This window comes from Oryx dammah, unplaced genomic scaffold (assembly GCF_014754425.2).
Source record: "Oryx dammah isolate SB20612 unplaced genomic scaffold, SCBI_Odam_1.1 HiC_scaffold_8, whole genome shotgun sequence".
In the NCBI taxonomy this organism is placed as follows: domain Eukaryota; kingdom Metazoa; phylum Chordata; class Mammalia; order Artiodactyla; family Bovidae; genus Oryx; species Oryx dammah.
In genome coordinates, this window is record NW_024070192.1 from 7,330,224 (window position 1) to 7,351,894 (window position 21,671).

The 21,671-nt window shown below is 51.3% G+C and overlaps 1 protein-coding gene across 1 annotated transcript in view; it reads left to right on the top strand.

Moving 5' to 3' along the window:
* UNK (unk zinc finger) overlaps positions 1 to 21,671 on the top strand; it is a 35,852-nt gene that overhangs the window by 9,444 nt on the left and 4,737 nt on the right. Inside the window, exons 2-13 of the mRNA XM_040244550.1 lie at positions 11,699 to 11,908; positions 13,070 to 13,246; positions 13,377 to 13,507; positions 14,180 to 14,315; positions 14,843 to 14,960; positions 15,333 to 15,417; positions 16,561 to 16,703; positions 17,070 to 17,270; positions 17,841 to 17,906; positions 18,360 to 18,534; positions 19,330 to 19,431; positions 19,538 to 19,726. Of these exons, the coding sequence (XP_040100484.1) occupies positions 11,699 to 11,908; positions 13,070 to 13,246; positions 13,377 to 13,507; positions 14,180 to 14,315; positions 14,843 to 14,960; positions 15,333 to 15,417; positions 16,561 to 16,703; positions 17,070 to 17,270; positions 17,841 to 17,906; positions 18,360 to 18,534; positions 19,330 to 19,431; positions 19,538 to 19,726 (1,733 nt within the window). The remainder of the gene's footprint in view (positions 1 to 11,698; positions 11,909 to 13,069; positions 13,247 to 13,376; positions 13,508 to 14,179; positions 14,316 to 14,842; positions 14,961 to 15,332; positions 15,418 to 16,560; positions 16,704 to 17,069; positions 17,271 to 17,840; positions 17,907 to 18,359; positions 18,535 to 19,329; positions 19,432 to 19,537; positions 19,727 to 21,671) is intronic.

The following is a 21,671-nucleotide window of genomic DNA, read 5'->3' on the forward strand; positions in this document are numbered from 1 at the left end:
AACTTATTGAAATATTCCCTCCCTTTCCTTATTCTTTATATCACAGTTTGCTTTTTGTGTTCATAAGTTGACTCATTTGTTTCCCGTTAGTATTTGAAACATCTTAGGGCCACCATGAGTCCTAACAGAATGACTTCTTGTGAGAAGCCGATGGGTGTCCCACTTAACCTATCAAATTTTGGTCTATTCATAAAACTACTGCCATTGAAGAGAGAGAGTTAATGCTTTCGGAAGGAAGAGGTTGATAAAACTTTGGCATGGTGTGTTATGACTTGAAAGGTTTTAAGCAGTGGTTTTTATATCTAAAAGCTTGTATTCATTTTGGTAAGAGCATTACTCTTTTTGTTTTACTTTTACTGCTAAGAAGTGCCAAGCATCTGGTGGTTCAGGATTTGTGTTAAGTCAAACATAACATAAATTAGACTTCTCTGGTGGTCCAGTGATTAAGACTCCATGTTTTTAACGAAGCGGGTGTGGGTTCAGTCCCTGGTTGGGGAACTAAGATTCCATGTGCCGCATGGTACAGCCAACAGACAAAACAACAAAAAACCCACATAAATTAGAAGCACACACTTGGGTTTTTATGGGTTTTCTTAGTTAAAACCAAATCAAACAGATATTTACTATTGAACTAAGTACTTTATAATGAATACGCAAGATGAATATCATATACCCAGTAGAGTATGTTGAAGTTAACGCTTCTGTTTTTGTTTTTATTTTATGGTATTGTAATTATGGCCTGTCAAAAACTCCCTGACTTGTTTTCAACAGCTTCTGGAGAGTCGCTTATACTTACTTGTTGCTGCTGTTGTTTTTCCTGTAACTCAGTGAAGAAAAGCATAGTTAACAGTCCACCTGGTGTTGAAGAGTAGGGACGCCAGGACCAGCCTGTCTTGAGTTGCAAGATCGCTCTACCACTTACAGCTGTGGGATCTTGGGCGAGTGACTTCCCTAGTGTGCCAGTTTCCTGACGATACTGACAGTACCTCTGCCAAGGGGTTGTTATGAGGATTCAGTGAGTTAATGTATATAAAGTGCTGAAAACCATGCCTGGCATTTGGCACATGAAAATACTGTTCTTACTCAGTATCTGAACAATACCCAGGTTACTGCTTTCCAGTAGCATTGCTGTCTCCTTCAACAGCTTGAGCCTGTGTTATCTTCAGAGCATACTCCTCTCTTCTGTACCATTGGAATTTCACTTCAGTCGCAGTTCTTACAGCCTTCGTCAGCCTTGTTATATCTTACATGATGAATTAGTTCGAAACAGATCTACTCTTTCGGGGATACAGACTTTGTTGTACAGAAAACAGTGTTCAAAATAACACATCAGTTCAGACTTTGTACTAAAATGCTCATCAAATTGGAAGCTTTTCAGCCCGGTTGTATACAAGAAGACTTTGAATCAAAACAAGGTGTTATCTAATTTAGAGAAGAATAAACCAGAGTATTCAATAGTCCTCACACATTCTCCAGAATCAATGATATGAGTCACTGATTACATGAACTTGCTTCAGTTTTACCCGTTGCACGATCCTTAGGCCAAGGAGACAGTTATAGAATAGAAAGAGGGAACCAGGTATACCATCTGGTACTGTTCATGGTTCATGTTCATTCTTGGGGCTGGGACAGTTCACAGGTGTCAGCTCTTTCCCAGTGAAGAATGGGCTGAATTCTTTTGCAGTGCGTGACTCCCCACCTTAAATTTTTGCTTGCTAAAATGCCTGTTGTACTGTGGGTCTCTCTGTGTGTATCTGTGTTAGGATAGTTTCACTATATCTCGGAGGTTGCTACTGGCCCTAAGGTCTTTGGCTAAAACCTAGTTATAGAATCAAAGCCTGTCTTAAAGATTTAGACATACACAGAAATTCACTAGATGCTTATTTTGTTTGCCTGAAGAATACTCTTTGAACTTGCTTTTTCTGCCAGAAAGAATGTTCTAAACCAGGATCACGTCAGAAGATAGCACTTTACCAGAATTTATCAGCGCTTTATCCAAATATTTACCAGTTACGAATTTTAGCTCTATTTTTTTTTTTTTTCTTTTTTAATTTTGGCTGCTCTGGGTTTTCATTGTGGCCCACAGGCTCAATAGCTGTGGCATGTAGGCTTAATTGTCCCATTGGCATGTGGAATCTTAGTTTCCTGACCAGGATCGAACCTGTGTCCCCTGCTTTGGAAGGTAGTTTCTTAACCATTGGACTACCAGGGAAGTCCCTGGTGCGGTTTTTTAAAAAACCTTTTTTTTTTTGGTGAGGGGGTGGCAGATCCTCCTGGTGTTATTGTTATAATGTATGGTTTCTGGATTATGTTGGGTGTGAAACAGAATGTGTTTGTAGATCTTTATAAACATTGAATCTAGAACGCTAATAGTTTACCTCACATTTTTCAAAAATGAGGAAAGATTTCTTCACAAATTGTAAGAAATACTTACTGTTACATACACATACACACACACACACACAGATAAATAATTTAGGATTCTTAATGTACTGCTTATCTGCTCTTATAATCTTGAAATTAAGGATTTTATTCTCAAACTTAAAAAGGAAGAATCTTTGGTAAGCCATGAAGTATGAGCTCTGTGATCAAATTTCTTTATAGGAGTTATATATGGGAGAAAAAAAAAGTAGCCAGTAAGGTTAATATGAATATGGAAAACAGTAGATTATATTAGTAGATAAGTGTCATTTGAACCTTTGGACACTACAATAATGAGTTTTTTTTTGTGGGGGAGGGTGCTTGTTTGTTTTTCCTTTTGCTAGTTTCAGAATCCTGTCAACGTTATGGCTAGGTCTCAACAGGGAGTATTTAAGAACAGGTTTGTTTCTTGCATTTTAAGATTTCTTTAAAGCTTGTATATTGCCTGAAACAGACAAAAGTCAGATTTTATAAGATTCGCTGTAATAAAGATGAACAGTGGTGACTTATAAGGGTCATGGGTACATCTGTCATGTTGCCAGATCTCTGTGGCCCCGTGGGAGGCTCAGGAGCAGTGACCTCTGACTGGCTAGGAGAACAGCCGGGCTCCCAGGAGCAGGGCTGCGACCTTCAGGCTGCGAGGCGTCCAGGGTGGGCTGCTTCTGTTGGCTCAGTCTCCTTTTTATTGGGCTCATAGGTTGCTGTTCATTGTGCACGTTGGGAGTCCTGAGCCCGCCTAGTGTTGCTGCACCATCTCTTCCTGTTGCTTCTCCAGAGGCCATCATTGTCTTGCCCATGTGCCTTTTTGTTCAGATCTGACCATTGTACATGTGAATCCACTCAGACTACATATCAGAAGCAGGATGACATTTTAGGAGTCATTCGTTTTATAAAAAAGTTTACCACAGTTGACTTTTCACTTAACTCTTCAGACTTATTAGCAACATATATCTTTTATTTAATTTTGGATCAGATAGGATTCCCTGTCAAGTTGTCAGTAAAATTGTAGACTTCTTTCCTAACAAGTTTTCTTTATCTTAAACGTTAAGTTACAGTAAAGAAAAGTCATGATAACCACTAAAATCAACTATTAATACTGGATGTATTTTTCTTTTCCAGTTTTTCTTTCTGTATATAGTTGTTACAGCTAGTTGTCTGGTTATATTTATATATTTTTTTCTCTCACTTAATGTATCTTTGTTTATCTTTGCACATTCCCAGCAACAACTCAGAGCAAGCCATCCCACTGGTTGCTTTTCTAGTCTGCTTGTAAGGCTGAAGATCTTAAATTTAGCGTTGAGTGTGAGGAGCAAGGCCGTGCAGACATTGTGGGGAAGGTAGCTAGAGAAGTTACTGGTTTCTTAATCACCGGGAGAAACATCTAAGTTGCCTCTCAGTGTTTCGCTGGGTTAGTGCACAGCTGCTGTGGACCAGGCTTATACCACTTGGGATGCTTTAATGTTTTTGCTTTTTCTTGGACAAACGTGTCTTGAACACCTGCTGCAAGCTGGCTTTGTGCAAGGGTACAAAGATGAGCAAACCAGGCTGTGTACAGAGCAGTTGAAATTCTCTACGGTGGGGCCATACCAGCTGCGTTCAAACAGTGTGGTGGAAGCGCAGAGGAGGAGGCCGTTAAGACCCCTGGGCAGGGCAGGAAGCTTTCCTGCAGAGCAAGGCACAGCACAGAGGGGATCTGGAGGCAGGAGCAGCACGGCCAAAAGCATGGAGGCCAAAAGCATGGAGATGAACGGTGAGGGGAGGCTGCGGTGTGCTGCGGAGCACCCCCCGCCAGATGGCGGGCAGCGACCTGCGGCTGTGGGCCAGACCCACTCGGCTGCCTGTTTGTGTGCGACGGGTGAGCCAAGAGCAGGTTTTACATTTTTAATGGTTGAAAAAGAATAATATCTTATGACACATGAAAATTACATGAAATTTAATATTCAGCATCCATAAATAAAGCTTTATTGGAACCTGCACTCATTGGCTTACATATCGTTTATGGCCACGTTTGCAGTTTAACCAAAGAGTTCAGTAGTTCTAATGGAGACCAGGCGGTTGCTCTGCATTCACGCATGTGGTGGAAACGGCTCTGAATTGCTGTGCGGTGCGCTACAAATCACGGTGACTCGGTTACAACTTGAGAGTGTTTCTAGCGCCACAGTGTTGTGTTTTATTCTTTATCACCGGTGCCTATCATGTCAGAACGCGAGGAGGAGGAAAATGGGCTTGAAATACCGTGTTTTTAGGGCACAGAGGAGTGGATTTTCTTGTCCCTGAATTAGTTGGCCGAGCTATCTGTAATTAAAAAGCTGTGCTGAAAGAGTCCATCAGCATTCCCAGACTACACAGTTGTCACAATATGCCCAATTCATAGGAAGGCAACTGTCAGAAAAATTAAAATTTTAAAGAGACTGTTTTGTTACAGCGGAATTTCTTCACAAAAATGAAAATGAGGTTACAACTGAAAATGAGGCCTCATTTGTTAACCAGGCAAGGGAAGCCATACTGATATTGAATTAATTAAATTGCATTTGATGCAGGAACTGAAGAAATATGTCCAGAGCATTTGTTTAAAAGAGCGTTAGCCGTTCAGCAAGAACACTTTCTCAGAATGCTGAGGTCAATGGAGCTACATCAATAGTCAATTAAAAACAAGGCAAATGATTTTGTGTAGTTTTTCTTGGCTCTTGATGAGTCAACAGAAGCTGTTTAGTTGTTTTATTCATGGAGTCAATGCCATGTGTGAAGTGACTGAAGAATTAGCCTCTTTGAATAGTCTACTTAAAACAGCTCCAGCTGAGAATATTTTCAAAAAAGACAAGAAAATACTAATTCAGTACAACCTGAAGTATAATCTGTTAATATCTGTCACAACAAATGATGGTTGGAATATGTGCAGAGCAGAAAATGATTTAATCTGTCATGAGCTATTGAAATGCTAGGATCAGTGATGAACTTCACTCCCTCTTGTGGGATTTAACCATCCTCAGTTCCATGAATTTTTATCAGAAATAAAAGCTGAATATTCTGACATGCCCTACTACACAACCATTTGATAGCTTAGCAGTGGTAAAATTCTCTTGTTTTTTGAATTAAGGGCCAAGATTGAAGATTTTCTGAAAGAGCAACCATTTTCAGCCACTATTACTAAACGCTGAATGGCTTTGGAAATTAGCTTTTGCTGCAGACTTGATGATTTTTCCTAATTCATTCTAAAATTACAAGGGAAAACATCACATATGCAAACTTTAAGAGTCGGACACGACTGAGCAACTGAACTGAGCTGAAAGTCGTTTTGACAACTAACATTTGAATCGTAAGTCAAGCTGCCTTATACACTTTCTCTGCTGCTAAAAGTTAAAGGTGAGACCTCTATTCCTACACAGATTTACCATGGATATAATTGTTGAACACAAACTACCGTTTGAGCAGTGACTTTGCATCTCGATAGGAATACAAAGGAAATCTCCATATTTCAAAATATTTGCAAATAAGGAGTTTACACCAAACCTTCAGATGAAAGTGATTAAAACTATCAGGACACTAATACAATTCTATAAATGTCTTCCAAAGCTAATATATGCTCAGTTAAAGTCATGCTTGTAGAATGATAACAGCATTTGGCAGGACCTGTCTATTTGAACAGACATTTCCAAAAGTGAAATTGATCAAATCCTGTTACAGAGTCAGTATTAACAGATGAATATTTGTAACCAAGTTTGGATGCAGGGTACCCCCAACTTTGCAAATGTTATACTTGTTCCCCAAGCCCGTTCTTATTAGTAGACCTGTATTACCAAAAATTGTGGCCAGTTATTTATTTTCAACAATAAAAATTTGTGGAAATTTGTTTTTTCTCTTGTTATGTAAGTACCTACATAATATCCTCAGTTTCAGCTCTTAGCCCTCAGAGTCTAAACTACTTACTGTATGGTCCTTGGCAGAAGAGTTTGCTGACCCTGCCGTGGAGGTCAGCCTGCTGGTGGGGGGAGTGGGTCCCTGGCTGCAGGGTTGGCAGAGTGAGGCCATGGCAAATGCTCTTCTTGGAGCAGTGGGGAGCTAGATATGGATTGAGACACCAGCTGCTGCTCGCCTGTTCCCTCCAAATTTACATAGTTTTTCTAACAGTCATCTCTAGTACTTTTCTGTTTATCCAGATTCTTCTCACACTCCTCCCCAGAAGAGTGAAAAACCTAAATGGATGAGAGAGTTTGAAATTCGATTTAGTTGGAATTCCTGGCGGTAGGACTCTGCTTTAAAGCACTGCCAAGGGTGCGGGTTTCATCCCTGGTCCTTGGAGCTGAGATCCCGCAAGCTGCACCGTGTGACCAAAAATAATAAATTAATAAAAAGTTTAGCTGGAAATTGAGCTGGTAGCAGTTAGCACTTCTTTTCACACCTACTTAAGAGTGATATAATTTACTGAATTTATTGTTAATCCCCTCTGTGTTATCACTGTTGGGTTAATAGGCCAAGTGAGTGAATTTAGATATCAAGTAGGCAGATTTTTGTCATTTTTTTTTTTTAGAACTTTGGAAAATAAAAATAATCCAGTAAATATTAAAAGTATTATTTGAATTTTTAAAAACAAGATATTTGCATGTATTTGATCTTTAAAGTTTTTAGGGAAAGGTATTAGTTTTATAAAGCAATTTAGTACTTTGATACCTATGATTATATTTGTGTAAAAATACTGGGAGAAAATTTACCAGAAGTCTAGCATTTGTGGTGGAACTTAGGATAATTTTGCCCTTTTCTGCATTTAAAATTTGTAAGTGGACATGTTACTTTCACAATGATCTTTTACTTTTATAAGTAAACCATTTAGAGGATAACTAATATGATACCCTAAACAGGAATGAGCAATGGCTTTGATGGACAGTCAGCCCCTAGCGGAGCACGCGTGGTGGCACTGCTCCTTGGTCAAGGCGAGCCCCTGGCGGCTGTGGTGTCCTCTAACCTTGCTTGATGCTTCTGCTGGGCGAAGCTGTGGCTGTCTCCATCAGCTCCTATTTACTCAGGGCCTGGGTGGTTTCTTTTTTTTTCTTTTTCCTTGGTGGTTTCTCAACTCATCCTGGCCACAGTGGGTCACCGAGGCCTAGCAGTTTGCAGCTAGTCTGTGTTCATTGACGTTTATCCTTGAGCGGGGTGCTCCCAGGAGGTGGTGTGGGAAGAATTGAGCTCTGTGGCCAAGATAGGTTGGAGCTTAAAAGAGAAAATTGTGGATTTCTTCTGAAAATTTGTTTCATTTCAATCCATGAAAGAGTGACTTCTGAGTGAGTTTCTCTCTGCTGTCTGGACACTGCATTGCCGGTTAGCACAATGTTGGAGGGGAGCCGGGAAGTTCTCACTAAACAGTTTGGTTCCCAGGTGGTGGATGGTACAGTTCTGTTAGCAGAAGGTTAGAAATTTTTCTCGTTAATTATTGTTGGTTGACAGTGGGTACTCTGCCTGCCTGGATTTGATCATTTGGCCCCTTTTCTCACAAGAGGCTTTTATGCAGGACAGTCTGCCCTATCCCCTGAGTTACAAATTTCCTGCACTGTGATCCTTTGCACAGGGGCTTGTAGCTCTCAGTATCTGCCTGCTGGAGGCATCATAAAACTCTTGGTATTACTTTGTGGACTTTGCCCCTTGTGCGACTTTTTATTTCTTGTTATATTCATTCAACAAACTTTGTTACTGTAGTGAGTTCTTACATGCTTGCTATCAAGGACTTTATAATCTAGTAACAGAGGAAAATGTACACATTATTAATATGCAATGCAGGATAAGGACTGTAAGAAATGTCTAGAGAAAGTGCCATAAAAACTTAGAGATGAAAACTTAATTGGGGACAAGGGCATGAGGGGGAGGGTAGGTAGAGGTGAAGGAAAACTTCGTGGAGGTAATGGCATCAGAAGGTTCATTACCTTTAAATTCAGCCTTAAAAGATTTTTCCAGGTGAGGGAGGGGATAGGTGCAAAGGCATTAAAGATCTCTTTGCAAGACACCAAGGACTCCAGAGTTACTGGAATCAAGAGAAATGAAGCTGGAAAAGTACACTGGGCCAGATGTGTAGGGCTTGAAATGCCAGGCTAAATAGTTGGTCTTTATCAGTGGCTACTGGTGGAAGCTAAAGGCTTTTAAGAAAGTAATCCTGTTTAGGCTCTGGGAGGAATGATGGGTGCAGTGCAGCATCCCCTGGACACGGGAGGCCAGATGCAAGGGGCCCTTTTATTAAAAGGTCTTGAGTGTCTGCCCCACGGCAGTGGTGATGGAGATGAAGAAGCGTCAGATGAGGTAATCTGCTGCCTCCACGTGTGTTCTCCGGGGCATCCCTGCCAGCTGGAGCCCTTTGGAGCCCCAGCATCTGCACGCAGCACTGTGGACATGCTGCCCCACGGAAGCAGGCTTGCCAGGACCTCTTTCTTCAAAAGGACAGGCAGCTCTCTGGACAGCCTCCTTGGGTTTCTACTGAGGCACCGATACTAAGCAGATAGGTGCCACTCTTAGGGTCGCTAGATTTAGCAGAGAAAAATACAGGATGCCCGATAGATTGAAATTTCAGATAATGGAACATTTTTTAGTACAAGCATGTCCCATGAAGTATTTGATTTATCAAATTCCAGTGTAACTGGATGTTCTGTAGTTAATCTGCCAATCCTGACTACTTCTCACCCTTCTCTGGCCCTGGGTTCAGTTTCCTCCACCCCTATTCCCTACCTGTTATCTCCTGAATGAGTCTTCTGTGGGCCGGGAGTCAGGTAGAGTATGTGCTGCCTGAGAGAGGTCAGTCCAGCTGTTTGAGGGGTTAGTGTCCCAGCTCAGTGCCAGGGTTTGGTCCCTGTGTACAGTACAGGGCAGAGTTCTGTCTATAATCAGACGGGGAGAAACACCTTGAGTTCCAGTGCCAAAGAGGGTGAGAGAGGCCCTAGGGAGCCTTGCAGGGTTCAGCCTGGTGTCTCAGAATATACCTGCAGCCTGGAGATACCATCTCTAAAATTTAGCCCCTCTCACACCTCACTTCCTCATCACTTTCCTTTTGAAGTTCTACCCTACTCACATTCCACAAAGGCACTTGGAGCTTTTCACCTCCACATACTGTTTCTAAGAGGGCTGAGCACCGAAGAACTGATGCTTTTGAACTGTGGTGTTGAAGAAGACTCTTGAGAGTCCCTTGGACTGCAAGGAGATCAAACCAGTCAGTGCTAAAGGAAATGAACCCTGAATATTCATTGCAAGGATTGATGCTAATGCTGAATCTCCAATACTTTAAGCCATCTGATGTGAAGAGCCAACTCATTAGAAAAGACCCAGATGCCGGGAAAGATTGAAGGCAGGAGGAGAAGGGGATAACAGAGGATGAGATGGTTGGATGCTACTCACTGACTCAATGGACATGAGTTTGAGCAAACTCCGGGAGATGATGAAGGACAGGGAAGCCGGGCATGCTGCAGTCATGGGGTCACGAAGAGTCGGACACGACAGAGCAATTGAACAACAGCTGTTTCTAAGCTCAAACTGTTTCCTTTGCCTAAAACACCCTTCCTACATTCTTCACCCACAAGGTCCTCTCCTTCCCTTTCCCATTTCTCTCTGCCAACCTGGGTCAAGGATCCTTCTTCTGGGTTCTCGAGGAACCGACAGCAAGCCGTCCTTACAGCCTTTGCCACAGTTGACTGCACCTGTCACTGGTGTGTCTCTATGGTGATGCAGGTTTCCTGGGGGTAAGGACCTGCTACCTCAGTTCCTCAGCGCTCACTGCTGCACCTGTACCTGGTAGGTGCTCAGCAAACAGATGCTGACTGAATAGGACACTATTTGAAAGCGTTACTGCCCCTTAAACACCTCTCTGTGATCTTTAGGTCGCACCCACCTCTAGCTTTCCCCCTGCCCAGCGCAGAAGCCTGGACACTTCTCCACACTTCAGGGCTGGGAGGATTTTTTTTTTTTTGGCCACGTTACATGGCTTCCAGGATCTCAGTTCCCCAACCAGGCATTGAACCCAGGCCCTGCGCAGTCCCAACTGCTGGAGCGCCAGGGAATTCCCCTTGACTGGGGGGATTTTTCAGCACTTTAATTAGCATCCAAGAAAACCTGTCTGGAAGGTCTCGGCCCTGTCCTCACACCTTCAGTGTGCCCAGGCTGGCAGGGCCCTGAGCACCCTGGCATGAACCAGACAAGGGCTGGGCCTGCTTCCCTGTGTCCCAGGCCTCCCAGCTCCAGGTGGAGCTTGTAGTCTGGACAGAGGCTCCAGGTCAGTTGGCCCCCCTGCTCCCTTCTGCCCACAACCTTTTGTACCTTCTAGAACCATCCTCAGTGGCATCAAACGCCCTCTATCAAGCCATTTGTCACCGGCGTTGTTAGGACTTGAATGAGAACTGGCCTGCCTGCCTGTCCCCCAGTGTGTTTGCTGGGTGGGGGTAGGGGGATGAATCGAAGAAACACTTCACCAGGACACAAAGTGAACGAAACACAGACGGGTGGTACGGTTCTGTAAGGGGGTCGGGCCCTGCGCTGGTGGTGATGGCAGGTGGGGCTTGGAGTTGTCTTGGTTATTAGATGCAGAGCAAAGGAGAGACGCGGGGTGGAACGAGGCCAGAAGGACAGCCCCCAAGCCGGGGTGAGTCAGGATGGAAATAGAATACCTCAGTCCTGCAGGTGGTCGTTCCTGAGGCATGGCCAAGAGGGAGTGGCTTCAGATGCGTCCGACATGAGCTCCACAGACGTTTGGGTGATGCTTTAGGAAACGTCTATGGGAAGAGCTTGGCAGAGAGGACAGTGGCTACCTGGGACGGGTCTGAAGGGACACCTGGTGACCTAGGTTTTCAGCCCCAAAGCAGCAGCCTTCCTGGTGCTCAGCCCGGTGCCCATCCCTGCTCCTGGAATGAGCGAGGCCTCCTGCCTGGCAGGCAGATCTAGACAGCAGAGACCCTGCAGGACATTGCAGAGAGGGCCCTCAAGCTCCTGTTTGCAGCCTTTCCCCTGCGGTCAGTGGTTTGGCCTAGGAAACCTCGGGTGTACTCGGCCACTGAGGAAGCCCTCCCCTGGTCACCATGGGAGGCAGCTGACCGGGGAGGGCATCTGTGGTTCTGCCCTGCAGGCTGGCGAGGGACCTGTGTGTCAGGAAGGATCCTCACGCTAAGGTCCTGTCTTCAGCCTGGTCTTCTCTGGTGTCTCAGTGGAACCGGCCCCGCAGAGTAGGGCCCTTGGGGGACTGGGTGGCCCATGTCTTGCTGGGAAGCAAGGGCCGCAACCGCGCTCCTGGCCTGCTCACCGGGGGCTCCCTCTGCAGGTACCTGAAGGAGTTTCGCACTGAGCAGTGCCCACTCTTTGTGCAGCACAAATGCACTCAGCACCGGCCCTACACCTGCTTCCACTGGCATTTCGTGAACCAGCGCCGCCGCCGGTCCATCCGCCGTCGGGACGGCACCTTCAACTACAGCCCCGACGTCTACTGCACCAAGTACGACGAGGCCACGGGCCTCTGCCCGGAAGGCGACGAGTGAGTGCCGGCCGCCCGCCCTCTGAGGAGCCCGTCTCCTGGGCCAAAGGCTGCCTTCGGGGGACTGCTGCAACCTGGCCCACTTTCCTGTGAACTGGACCTGGGCTCAGAGCCTGCCGTCCCCCAGGGGAAGCCCCTTTTCCTTTCCCCACTTTTGGGAGGCCCTGCGTAGGCCTTTCTTCTCCTAACCCTGAAGGCCATGCCTGAGCCAAGTGGCTTCCTGGGCCTCCTGTTCTGCTCCCTTGCAGCTCACAGGACCCTGTCCTCAGCCTGCGCAGTTCCCACCACAGCCGTTTACACAGAGCCTCTCCAGTTCCCCTTTTTGCTAACTCTGAATATTTTGCCAGGGCTTCCTCCAGTAGCTCAGTGGTAAAGAATCTGCCTGCAATCCAGGAGATGTGGGTTCGATCCCTGGGTCAGGAAGATCCACTGGAGAAGGAAGTGGCTACCCACTCCAGTATTCTTGCCTGGGAAATCCCATGGACAGAGGAGCCTGGCTGCAGTCCATGGGATTGCAAAGAGTCGGACATGACTGAGCGACTAAAAGAACAACAAAATATTCTGCCACAGAGCTCTGCGAAGAGACGGGACAACAGACGACAAGCATAAGGAGGTGGCAAACCTGGGAAGGCCTCAGGGCACGTGTTGTGATCCGGCCTAAAGAGTGCTTCCCCCATGAGAGGTGGCAGTGGGGGCCAACCTGGGGGTTTTGTGGGTGCGCCTCACTGGCCATCTCGCACCAGCCCTCCCCATTCTCTCAGGGGTCAGAGGCTTGCTCATCCCACCCCCAGCCTAATGCAGCACCCAGAGCTCAAGGCGGTTTGCTTCTCTGAAGACCGCTGACCCTGGGCAGCATGTGTTCTCCCAAGAGTGCCCCCGGGAAGCTTCTTTTCAGGACAGCCCAGGGCCCCAACTGAGTAGCCTTTGAGAAGTTGACGTGGAACGCCAGGCCTCATGAGGCGCCACTTGGGGCTGCGGCCCCCACTAGCAGTGGGAGGGTGGCTCTGTTCCACAGCAGGACTTGTCGCTTGCTTGTTTGCTCAACCCACATCAGTGCCTCCTCCGGGTCATGAAGAGCCTTCCACGGGCAAGGAGAGGGCGGGGCTGGGAGCCCGCTGCGGCGGGGGGAGCGGAGTGACGCGCAGCCCCGCTGTGTCCCAGGTGCCCGTTCCTGCACAGGACCACGGGGGACACGGAGCGCCGCTACCACCTCCGCTACTACAAGACGGGGATCTGCATCCACGAGACCGACGCGAAGGGCAACTGCGCCAGAAACGGCCTGCACTGCGCTTTTGCTCACGGGCCCCATGACCTCCGCTCCCCTGTCTACGACATCAGGTGGGCTGAAGGCCATGCCGGGCTGAGGGCCCTGGGCAGGACCGCAGCTGGAGTGCAGAGCTGACACTCCACTGCCTTCCTCCTCATGCTCCCTCCCTGCTCTGTCTCTCCTCCGCTGCTCTCCCCGCAGGGAGCTCCAGGCAATGGAGGCCTTGCAGAACGGCCAGACCACAGTAGAGGGCAGCATGGAAGGCCAGTCGGCTGGGGCCGCAAGCCACGCCATGATAGAAAAAATCCTCAGTGAGGAGCCGCGGTGGCAAGGTAAGGGTGGCCACACGGCTGGCCACGCCCCTGCCACCAGCTGCCTGTCCTCTCCCCTGTCCTCCCCATAGCCTCCCTGAGCACCACCCACGGCCTTCTCCCCAAACCACCACCTCTCCTGGGAGGCCTATGCCCCCTCCCCCCACCTCACACCAGCCACCTGCAGCCCAGTCCTGCAGGGCCACCCCTGACCCTGGTCCTGTCATCCCAAAGTGTTAGGGGTTTCCCTGGTGGTTCAGATGGTAAAGAAACTGCCTACAATGCAGGAGACCTGGCTCAGGGAGATCCTGGGTCAGCAAGATCCCCTGGAGAAGGGAATGGCAACCCACCCCAGTATTGTTGCCTAGAGAATTCCATGGACAGAGGAGCCTGGTGCTCTCTAACTACCTTCAGGGGCTTTCACACACACGTTGGCTGAGCATGTACATGAGTAGGTGTATTCTCAGCCCTGCCGAGGACTCCCTGTTTACTCTGACCTGTGAGCTTCTTTAGTGAGGGATGGTGGTGTCCTCTTTACCTCTCTCCTGGGTCGCAGACTTGGTGTTGGCCCACAAGGAGGGGGCCTTGCTCATTCCTGTCACCAAAATCTTGGCTCCTGGACCTTTCCCCATAGCTTCTCCTTTCCCTGCCTCCACCCTGCCCACCTGACCCCTGCCTCTGCCCCCCGTGCAGAGACCGCTTACGTGCTGGGGAACTATAAGACGGAGCCGTGTAAGAAGCCCCCGCGGCTGTGCCGTCAGGGTTACGCCTGCCCCTACTACCACAACAGCAAGGACCGGCGGCGGAGCCCCCGGAAACACAAATACAGGTCCTTTGGCCCCAGCAGGCCAGCCGTGGGAGGAGGGTGGCAGGTGACAGATCAGGGCCAAGGCTGCTTCCACTGTGCTCCCGGGGTGGGGGCAGGGAGGCCAGCCCCGGGGGTCGCAGGACCCCTCTACAGGGGAAGGGAATGGTTAGGAGAGCTGAATGATCCTTTGGCGTGAAATGAGGATCTTTTCACTAGAAACCCCTCTAGTTCTGACCCAGAAGGGTGTCTTCAGGGCCAAGCCAGGATGTGGCTGTAGCCTGGCTCTCCTTTTGCGGCACAGTGCTGGGGGGAGGGGAGGACTTGGCTGAAGGGAAGAAAACAGTGTCCTTCTGGTGATGTAGCCAGGCTGGGCAGCAAAGCAAAGCCTGGCTTCTGGCCCGAGTAAGGCGCTCACTCTACAGTGATCTTCCCTGTTTCTGAGCCTGGCTTTGCAAAGCCGGGAGACCTAACGGGCCCTGAGCTGCGATCTCGTTAGCATTCCCCAGGTCCAGTCTGCATCCTTCTGACGCACCCTGTTACTGAACCAGGTCATCTCCATGTCCGAACGTAAAGCACGGGGATGAGTGGGGAGACCCCGGCAAGTGTGAGAACGGAGACTCTTGCCAGTACTGCCACACACGCACGGAGCAGCAGTTCCACCCCGAGGTGGGCCTTGGAGCCGGGAATCCTTTGAGGGGCGGTTGTCCTGTGAACGTGGCTCCCTTAATGCCCAGAGGCACGTGGGAAAGTCATAGCCCTGACCAAGATCATGAGTGGGGAAGATCCCTCTGTGAGAGCTGGGTCGGGGCTGGTTGGATGTGTGACCCAGGAAGGGAGGTGGTCCCCGGCGTGGGGGGTGGCCGTGTCTGCTCACTCTGTCTTGGGCGAGGAATTGCTAGGGAGAGACTTAGGGAAGTGGCCTCGAGTCGGGAGGAGAAAGAAGAGACTTCTAAGCTAACCCAGCCCTGCTGAAGCCACCCCGGCTGCCGTCCCTCTCTGCCCAGGCCTGACCTGCCTCTCTTCTGCTCTGCCCTCCAGATCTATAAATCCACCAAGTGCAACGACATGCAGCAGTCGGGCAGCTGTCCCCGAGGACCCTTCTGCGCCTTCGCCCATGTAGAACGTACGCTCTTCTCGCTGCCCTGGGGCAGGGCCCACCTCCTCGCCCCGCTCCCCTTCCCCAAAGCTCAGTCTGTCAGCCAGCAGTGGGCCCTGCCCACACTGGGAGTTCCATTCCCCCACCGCCCCACCCCACCTCTCTGGAGCTGGCTCGAAACCCAGAGCTTCCAGGGTGGTGAGACCGCAGGGACTGTGCCCCTGATGGTGCGCTCAGAGTCCCAGGCAGAGCCCTGGCCACTGTGCCTCTCCCGTTGGCGGACACCACTGATGGAACATGGCGCTCCGCCCTGCTGAGAGCAGAGCTGTCCAAGGGAAACCTAATGCAGCCCCACTGCATCATCACAGGTTTTCAAGTAACCTCACCTAAAAAAAGAAATAGTTTTAAATTAGTTTTTAGTATATTTTTATTTAACCCAACATAAAATAATTTAAAATATAATCAATATAAAATCAAGGTGTTTTTTTTTTTCCCCAAACCAAGTCTTTGAAAGCCGGTGTGCACTTGAATAGCTGCAGCACAGTCCAGTCCAGAGCAGCCACGTTCTGGTCTCCGCCGCGGCCTGTGGTTCTAGGCTGCCGTATTGCTCAGTGCAGCTCCACACCTCCTTGCCCATCCCAGAGACAGGCTTGAGTTACTACCCTTGTCCACCCCAGACCACTGCTGGCTGTTCTTAACCCCTTCCTAGCCTTAGGCCTTGTCTCACGGATTAGAGTGAAGAAGAAATTGCAGGCCCAGTAAGGGGGAAGCATACACTTGGCTCAGAGGTGGGCCTGGCTAAGGCAGCACGGAGAGCTGATGAATGGCCCAAGCTTTGGCGTCGTGTGGATTGGGGTTCAAATCCCAGTTCTTCTGTTTCCAGCTCAGCCACCTTGAGAGATTTACCTAACCACTCTGAGTCTGTTTCCTTACCTGTAAAATGGAGACCAGGATATTACTCCTACCTTCCAGTCATTGTGAAGATTCACGAATCATGCAGATTGCCTGGCACGTAGTAAGTGCACAGTGCGGTGTGTGATGAGAGAAACAAGGAGGCGCCTTCCCTTCACACACGGGGCTGTGTGGTCTCCTTTAAAGGGACCTGGATGCGGTTCTGGAGGGCTGGAGCTGGCTCAGGGGCCGGCTGACACCCTGCCTCGTCTCTTGCAGAGCCCCCCCTCAGTGACGACCTGCAGCCTTCCTCAGCTGTGTCCAGCCCCACCCAGCCAGGCCCCGTCTTGTACATGCCGTCTGCTGCTGGAGACTCAGTGCCCGTGAGCCCCTCCAGCCCACACGCCCCTGACCTCAGCGCTGTACGTGCCTGTCTGGGGGTGAGGGTGGGGGCACGATTCCTGCCCAGAGCCAGCATCTGCCTCTCTTGCCCTGTGCTTGGGGAGATGGCCTCTGCCCAGGGGGTTCTGCCCTTTAAGCTCCAGAGTTCTGTCACAAGCTGATCGTGGCTGGGGTGGTATCCCCAGAGCCTACGATCAGCCTGGGTAGAGCTGTAGAAGAGACAGAGCACCTCATGAGGTTCTGAGTTCTGGGTGCTGGTTGCTCTCCCTGGCAAATGAAAATGGAACTGAGCCTCTTGCTGGAGACTCCCTCTGACAAGGGGACGGAGGGTAGCCATGCCCCCACCTGCATCCTGCTTATCGGCCCACTTTCTTCCTTCGCTGCAGCTCCTCTGTAGAAACAGCAGCCTCGGCAGCCCGTCTAACCTCTGTGGCTCCCCACCGGGCTCCATCCGGAAGCCTTCCAATCTGGAAGGCATTGTCTTTCCTGGGGAGTCTGGCCTTGCCCCCAGCAGCTATAAGAAGGCTCCTGGCTTCGAGAGGGAAGACCAGGTGGGAGCTGAGTACCTGAAAAATTTGAAATGCCAGGTAAGGGATACGGGGGCAGCCCAGTGAGTTTAGCCACATTCTGCCTGTGGCCAGAGAAGCCCTGGAGGGTTGTCCTGGCCCAGCTACGGGGAGCGTGACCCAGAATTAGAAAGTCCCTGATCCCAGCCTCTCGAAGACTAAGAGAGTGGGTGAGGCCATCCCATCTTACAGATGAAGACAGGCAGGTTAGAGGCAGGCACCTCACCCAGCATCAGAACCATCGACTGAGGGCTAGGGGTTCCCACCGCGGTCTTCCGACCCTGCATCCAATCTCTGCTCTGCCCCGTGCTGCCTTGATGGAACAGTAGGGCCTTGCGGAACAGGACAAGAGGGGTCCGGAACTGGGCTTCTCTGTAACTTGGAGTCACCAGGGAGGAGAGGAGCAACGCCCCTTGGTCCCCAGGGGAGGGAAGGAGAGTGCGTGTGCGTGAAGGGGGACCACACAACAGTGCCTAACGCCTCCTTGCCCCGGTCCCTGCAGCCTCCGCAAGCTGATGCTTGGGAGGACTCTTGGGCTCAGGAGGTTTCCTAGCACCACATTCATCTCCTGCTCCCTGACTTTTCTCTCAGGCCAAGTTAAAACCCCACTCACTAGAGCCCAGGAGTCAAGAGCAGCCTCTGCTTCAGCCCAAACAGGTATAGAGCCCTCAGCCCCCGCCTTCCCCTTCTGGCACCTTCTGCAGACAGGACAGGCCCAGAACCCCAGGAGGCTTCTTCAGGGAACTCCGGGCACCACTTTCTCTACAGACTGAGGGCAAGATTAAGGTGGAGCCCCAAATCCAGAGGGCGTGGAGGGGGTCAGGCCCTGGAGCCCCTCACCAACTGGACTCATTCATTAGTCAAAAAACTCATTGAGCCACTGGCACTGAACTCGCTTCCCCCTTCCCTACTTCAGGGTTTTAGGGGCGAGGGGGCCTGCAGTCTTCAGGCCACACGTCTCCCTCTCTCCAGCCCCCCAGGAGGGTGTTGAGGGAACAAGCCAAGAGCTGGGAGGCACCCTTCCCATCTGCCCAGCCAGCCCCTGCCGCCAGCTCCTGGCCGTGGCCTCCGCGGATGTCCAACTCCATCTTCTCCTCACTCTCGTTGCAGGACATGCTGGGCATCCTCCCCGTGGGTAGCCCCCTCACCTCCAGCATCTCTTCCAGCATCACCTCCAGCCTAGCAGCCACTCCTCCTAGCCCCGCTGGCACCAGCAGCACCCCTGGCATGAATGCAAATGCTCTGCCCTTCTACCCCACCAGCGACACGGTAGAGTCGGTCATAGGTAATTGGGCCACTTCTGTTGCGAGTCTAGGAGCAGGTCTGTAGTCAGGGATACTGGGTCTCTGGAGTGAGGCTGGTCGCTTCAGACATCAGTCTTGGGAGATCAGAAGGTGGGCGCTGTGAGTCCTTTGACCTGGATGGAACGTGCGTCCACGGTGCGGGGCCGAGATGGCTTTCAAGCACGTGAGCCCTTCCATGTGCTCTTCTGTACAGGTTGGAAGAGGGGCCTCTCCCCGTGGGGGTGTGCAGTCTTATTCCACCGCAGGTGTCAGTCAGCCCCAACCAGGTGTCCTTGTGAACAGCCTGCCAGCTGTCCTCAGAGCACCTGGTCATTAGATGCTCCTACCTTCTCCTTAGCAGGCACGTGTGGGTGAGGCTTGGTGCCCGGTCCTCACAGGCACTGGGGTGACAGATGAGACAGGCCCTTCCTGCGCTCCCCATCTTGCTCCGCAGAGCCCAGTGGACGGGTGCTGGGCAACTTCTAGGCACTAGCCACTGAGGGTCCAGAGACCTGCCCGCCCTCAGGGAGCTCGGGAGGAGGCCTGCCAGCAGGGACTCGTTTCCCCCTGGGGCCAGCAAAGGCGGCTTCAGAATGGAGAGTCATTGGAGCTAGACTTGGCCAGGGGTCGGTCTGGGCGGAGGAGCAGCCCAGGCACTATGGAGCCTTGAGATGAGGCAGGGGCAGGAGAAGAGGCAGTTAAGGGCAGGTGGGTCCAGATGGCGGGGCCTGGAACCTGGGGACTGTGTGGCCCCTCAGGAGGCCAGCCGGCTCATACGCTTCTCACTCTACCTCCAGAGTCCGCGCTGGATGACCTCGACCTGAACGAGTTTGGGGTGGCTGCCCTAGAGAAGACCTTCGACAACAGCACAGTGTCCCATCCAGGCAGCATCACCATGGGTACTGGGCAGTGGGGGGCAGGGGTTGGGGCAGCTCCCGGGGTCCAGCCTGGCCCCACATGGCCCACCCAGCCCTCACTCGGCCCCCCTCCTGGCCTCTGTTGCAGGCGGCAGTCTACTGCAGAGCTCCGCGCCCGTGAACATCCCCGGCTCCTTGGGCAGCTCTGCTTCGTTCCACTCTGCGTCCCCGTCCCCTCCTGTCAGCCTCTCCTCTCATTTCCTGCAGCAGCCGCAGGGCCACCTGAGCCAGTCAGAGAACACATTTTTGGGGACCTCAGCATCCCATGGATCTTTGGGTAAGAGCCAGTATGGCTCCCTAAGGCCTGGGGTGGGAATCTGGGCTTTTGGAAAGTGCCTTTGGGCATTCTGTCCTGGCTGGAGGCAGTACAGAGTGGAGGCGAGAGCTGGGGATCTGGGCTCAGAGGTGAGTCAGGCCCCTGATCCACAGTGCTCTGAGCCGTGTGAACCTGGACAAGTGACTTAACCTCTCTACCTTAGTTTCCTCTCTCATGTGGGCATGATGGCAGTCCCACTTCGTAAGCTGGTGCTGAGGCTTGAATGACGCAAGTGAAGTGCCAGGTGCCAGACCAGTACACAGTGAGAAGCATGGCCTCAGAGTTGCCAGGGTGTCCGTCTGTTCTTTGTGCCAGTGTGGTTGCTCTGCCCATCACCCAGAGCTCCTGGAGGCCAAGGGAGAGGTTGAACAGGCTCACCCCCAGCGCAGGGCGGCCTTCCTGGCTGGCAGAAGCGCCAGGGAGACGCAGCTCTAACTCCAAAGGCTGTTTGCCAAACCCACCATTGGAACTGTGAGGACCGGGGCTCTGGAAGGCAGGTCAGAGCAGAGGGGCTAGAAAGGCAAGGAGGGGACCTGCGTGTATGAGCAGGGCCTGGTGAGCGTTCACTGCGGAACAGACGCAAACCCGCGACGCCCAGCCCGCTTCTCGGTCACCAGCAACCACTGCTCTGACTCCCCCTCCAGCAGCTGTTCCCAGAGACCAGAAACACCCCCCACCCTGGGGCCCCTGAGGGTGCTGGCCGTCCTGGTCACACTGAGCTTGAGCCTCTGAGGTGCGCTTTGACTTTCCGACCTGGTGTGGGTTCTACCCTGATCTCTCTGGAGACACTTAGGAATGATGTTGAGCCGTCAGCTTCAGAGGCTTAGAGCTATGTCTTTCTGACTTGCCTCACACATTCTGGAGACATCTTGACTGTACTGGCCACGCATTCATTCATTCCTTCCCCGCGTAGTTAACGGAGCAACTATATGGATACAGTGTGGGCTCAGGCATCCCTGCTGGCATGGTGCCATGGTCTGCTGGGGGAGGCACAGGCGCCAAGCCATGAGAGCGTACTTAGAGACCCTCACTCGTGTGGAGGCAAAGGGCCGGCTCTGTGACTCAAAATAACGGGGGGACCTAACCTGGAGGAAACACCACCCGAGTGAGAGGACAGGTACGGTGGATGGCCTTGCCTCCAGGACGGGGCCGAGGGCCGTGAGTCTCCACACGGGATGACACTGGTCACATGGCTGTGCTTGTGTTGCTTGGAAGACAAGAGTTTCTTAAATCCGTTTGGTTCTGGAAAATCCTGGCTGGATTAGTGGGAAAAGGAGCAAGAAAGAAGTCATTAAAGTGATGCATGTGGGCAGAATGCGGCCAGAAGTGGGTATAGGTCTCCCTCGGAAGGCAGGGCACCTTAGGGACCACAGAGCAGGGGCTCACAGTATTAGCAGCTCAGGCGCGTCTGACTCTGCAACCCCACGGACCGCAGCTCAGCTCAGCTCAGCTCAAGCGTGTCCGACTGCACCCCACGGACCGCAGCTCAGCTCAGCTCAGCCCAGGCACGTCCGACTCTCTGCAGCCCCACGGACCGCAGCTCAGCTCAGCTCAGGCGCGTCCGACTCTGCACCCCACGGACCGCAGCTCAGCTCAGCTCAGGTGCGTCCGACTCTGCTACCCCACGGACCGCAGCTCAGGTCAGCTCAGCTGAGGCGTGTCTGACTCTTTGCAACCCCATGGACCGCAGCTCAGGTCAGCTCAGCTCAGGTGTGTCCGACTCTCTGTGACCCCATGGACGTCAGCTCAGCTCAGGCGCATCCGACTCTGCGACCCCACAGACTGCAGCTCAGCTCAGCTCAGCTCAGGCGCGTCTGACTCTCTGCAACCCCACGGACCGCAGCTCAGCTCAGCTCAGCTCAGGCATGTCCGACTGCAACCCCATGGACCACAGCACGCCAGGCCT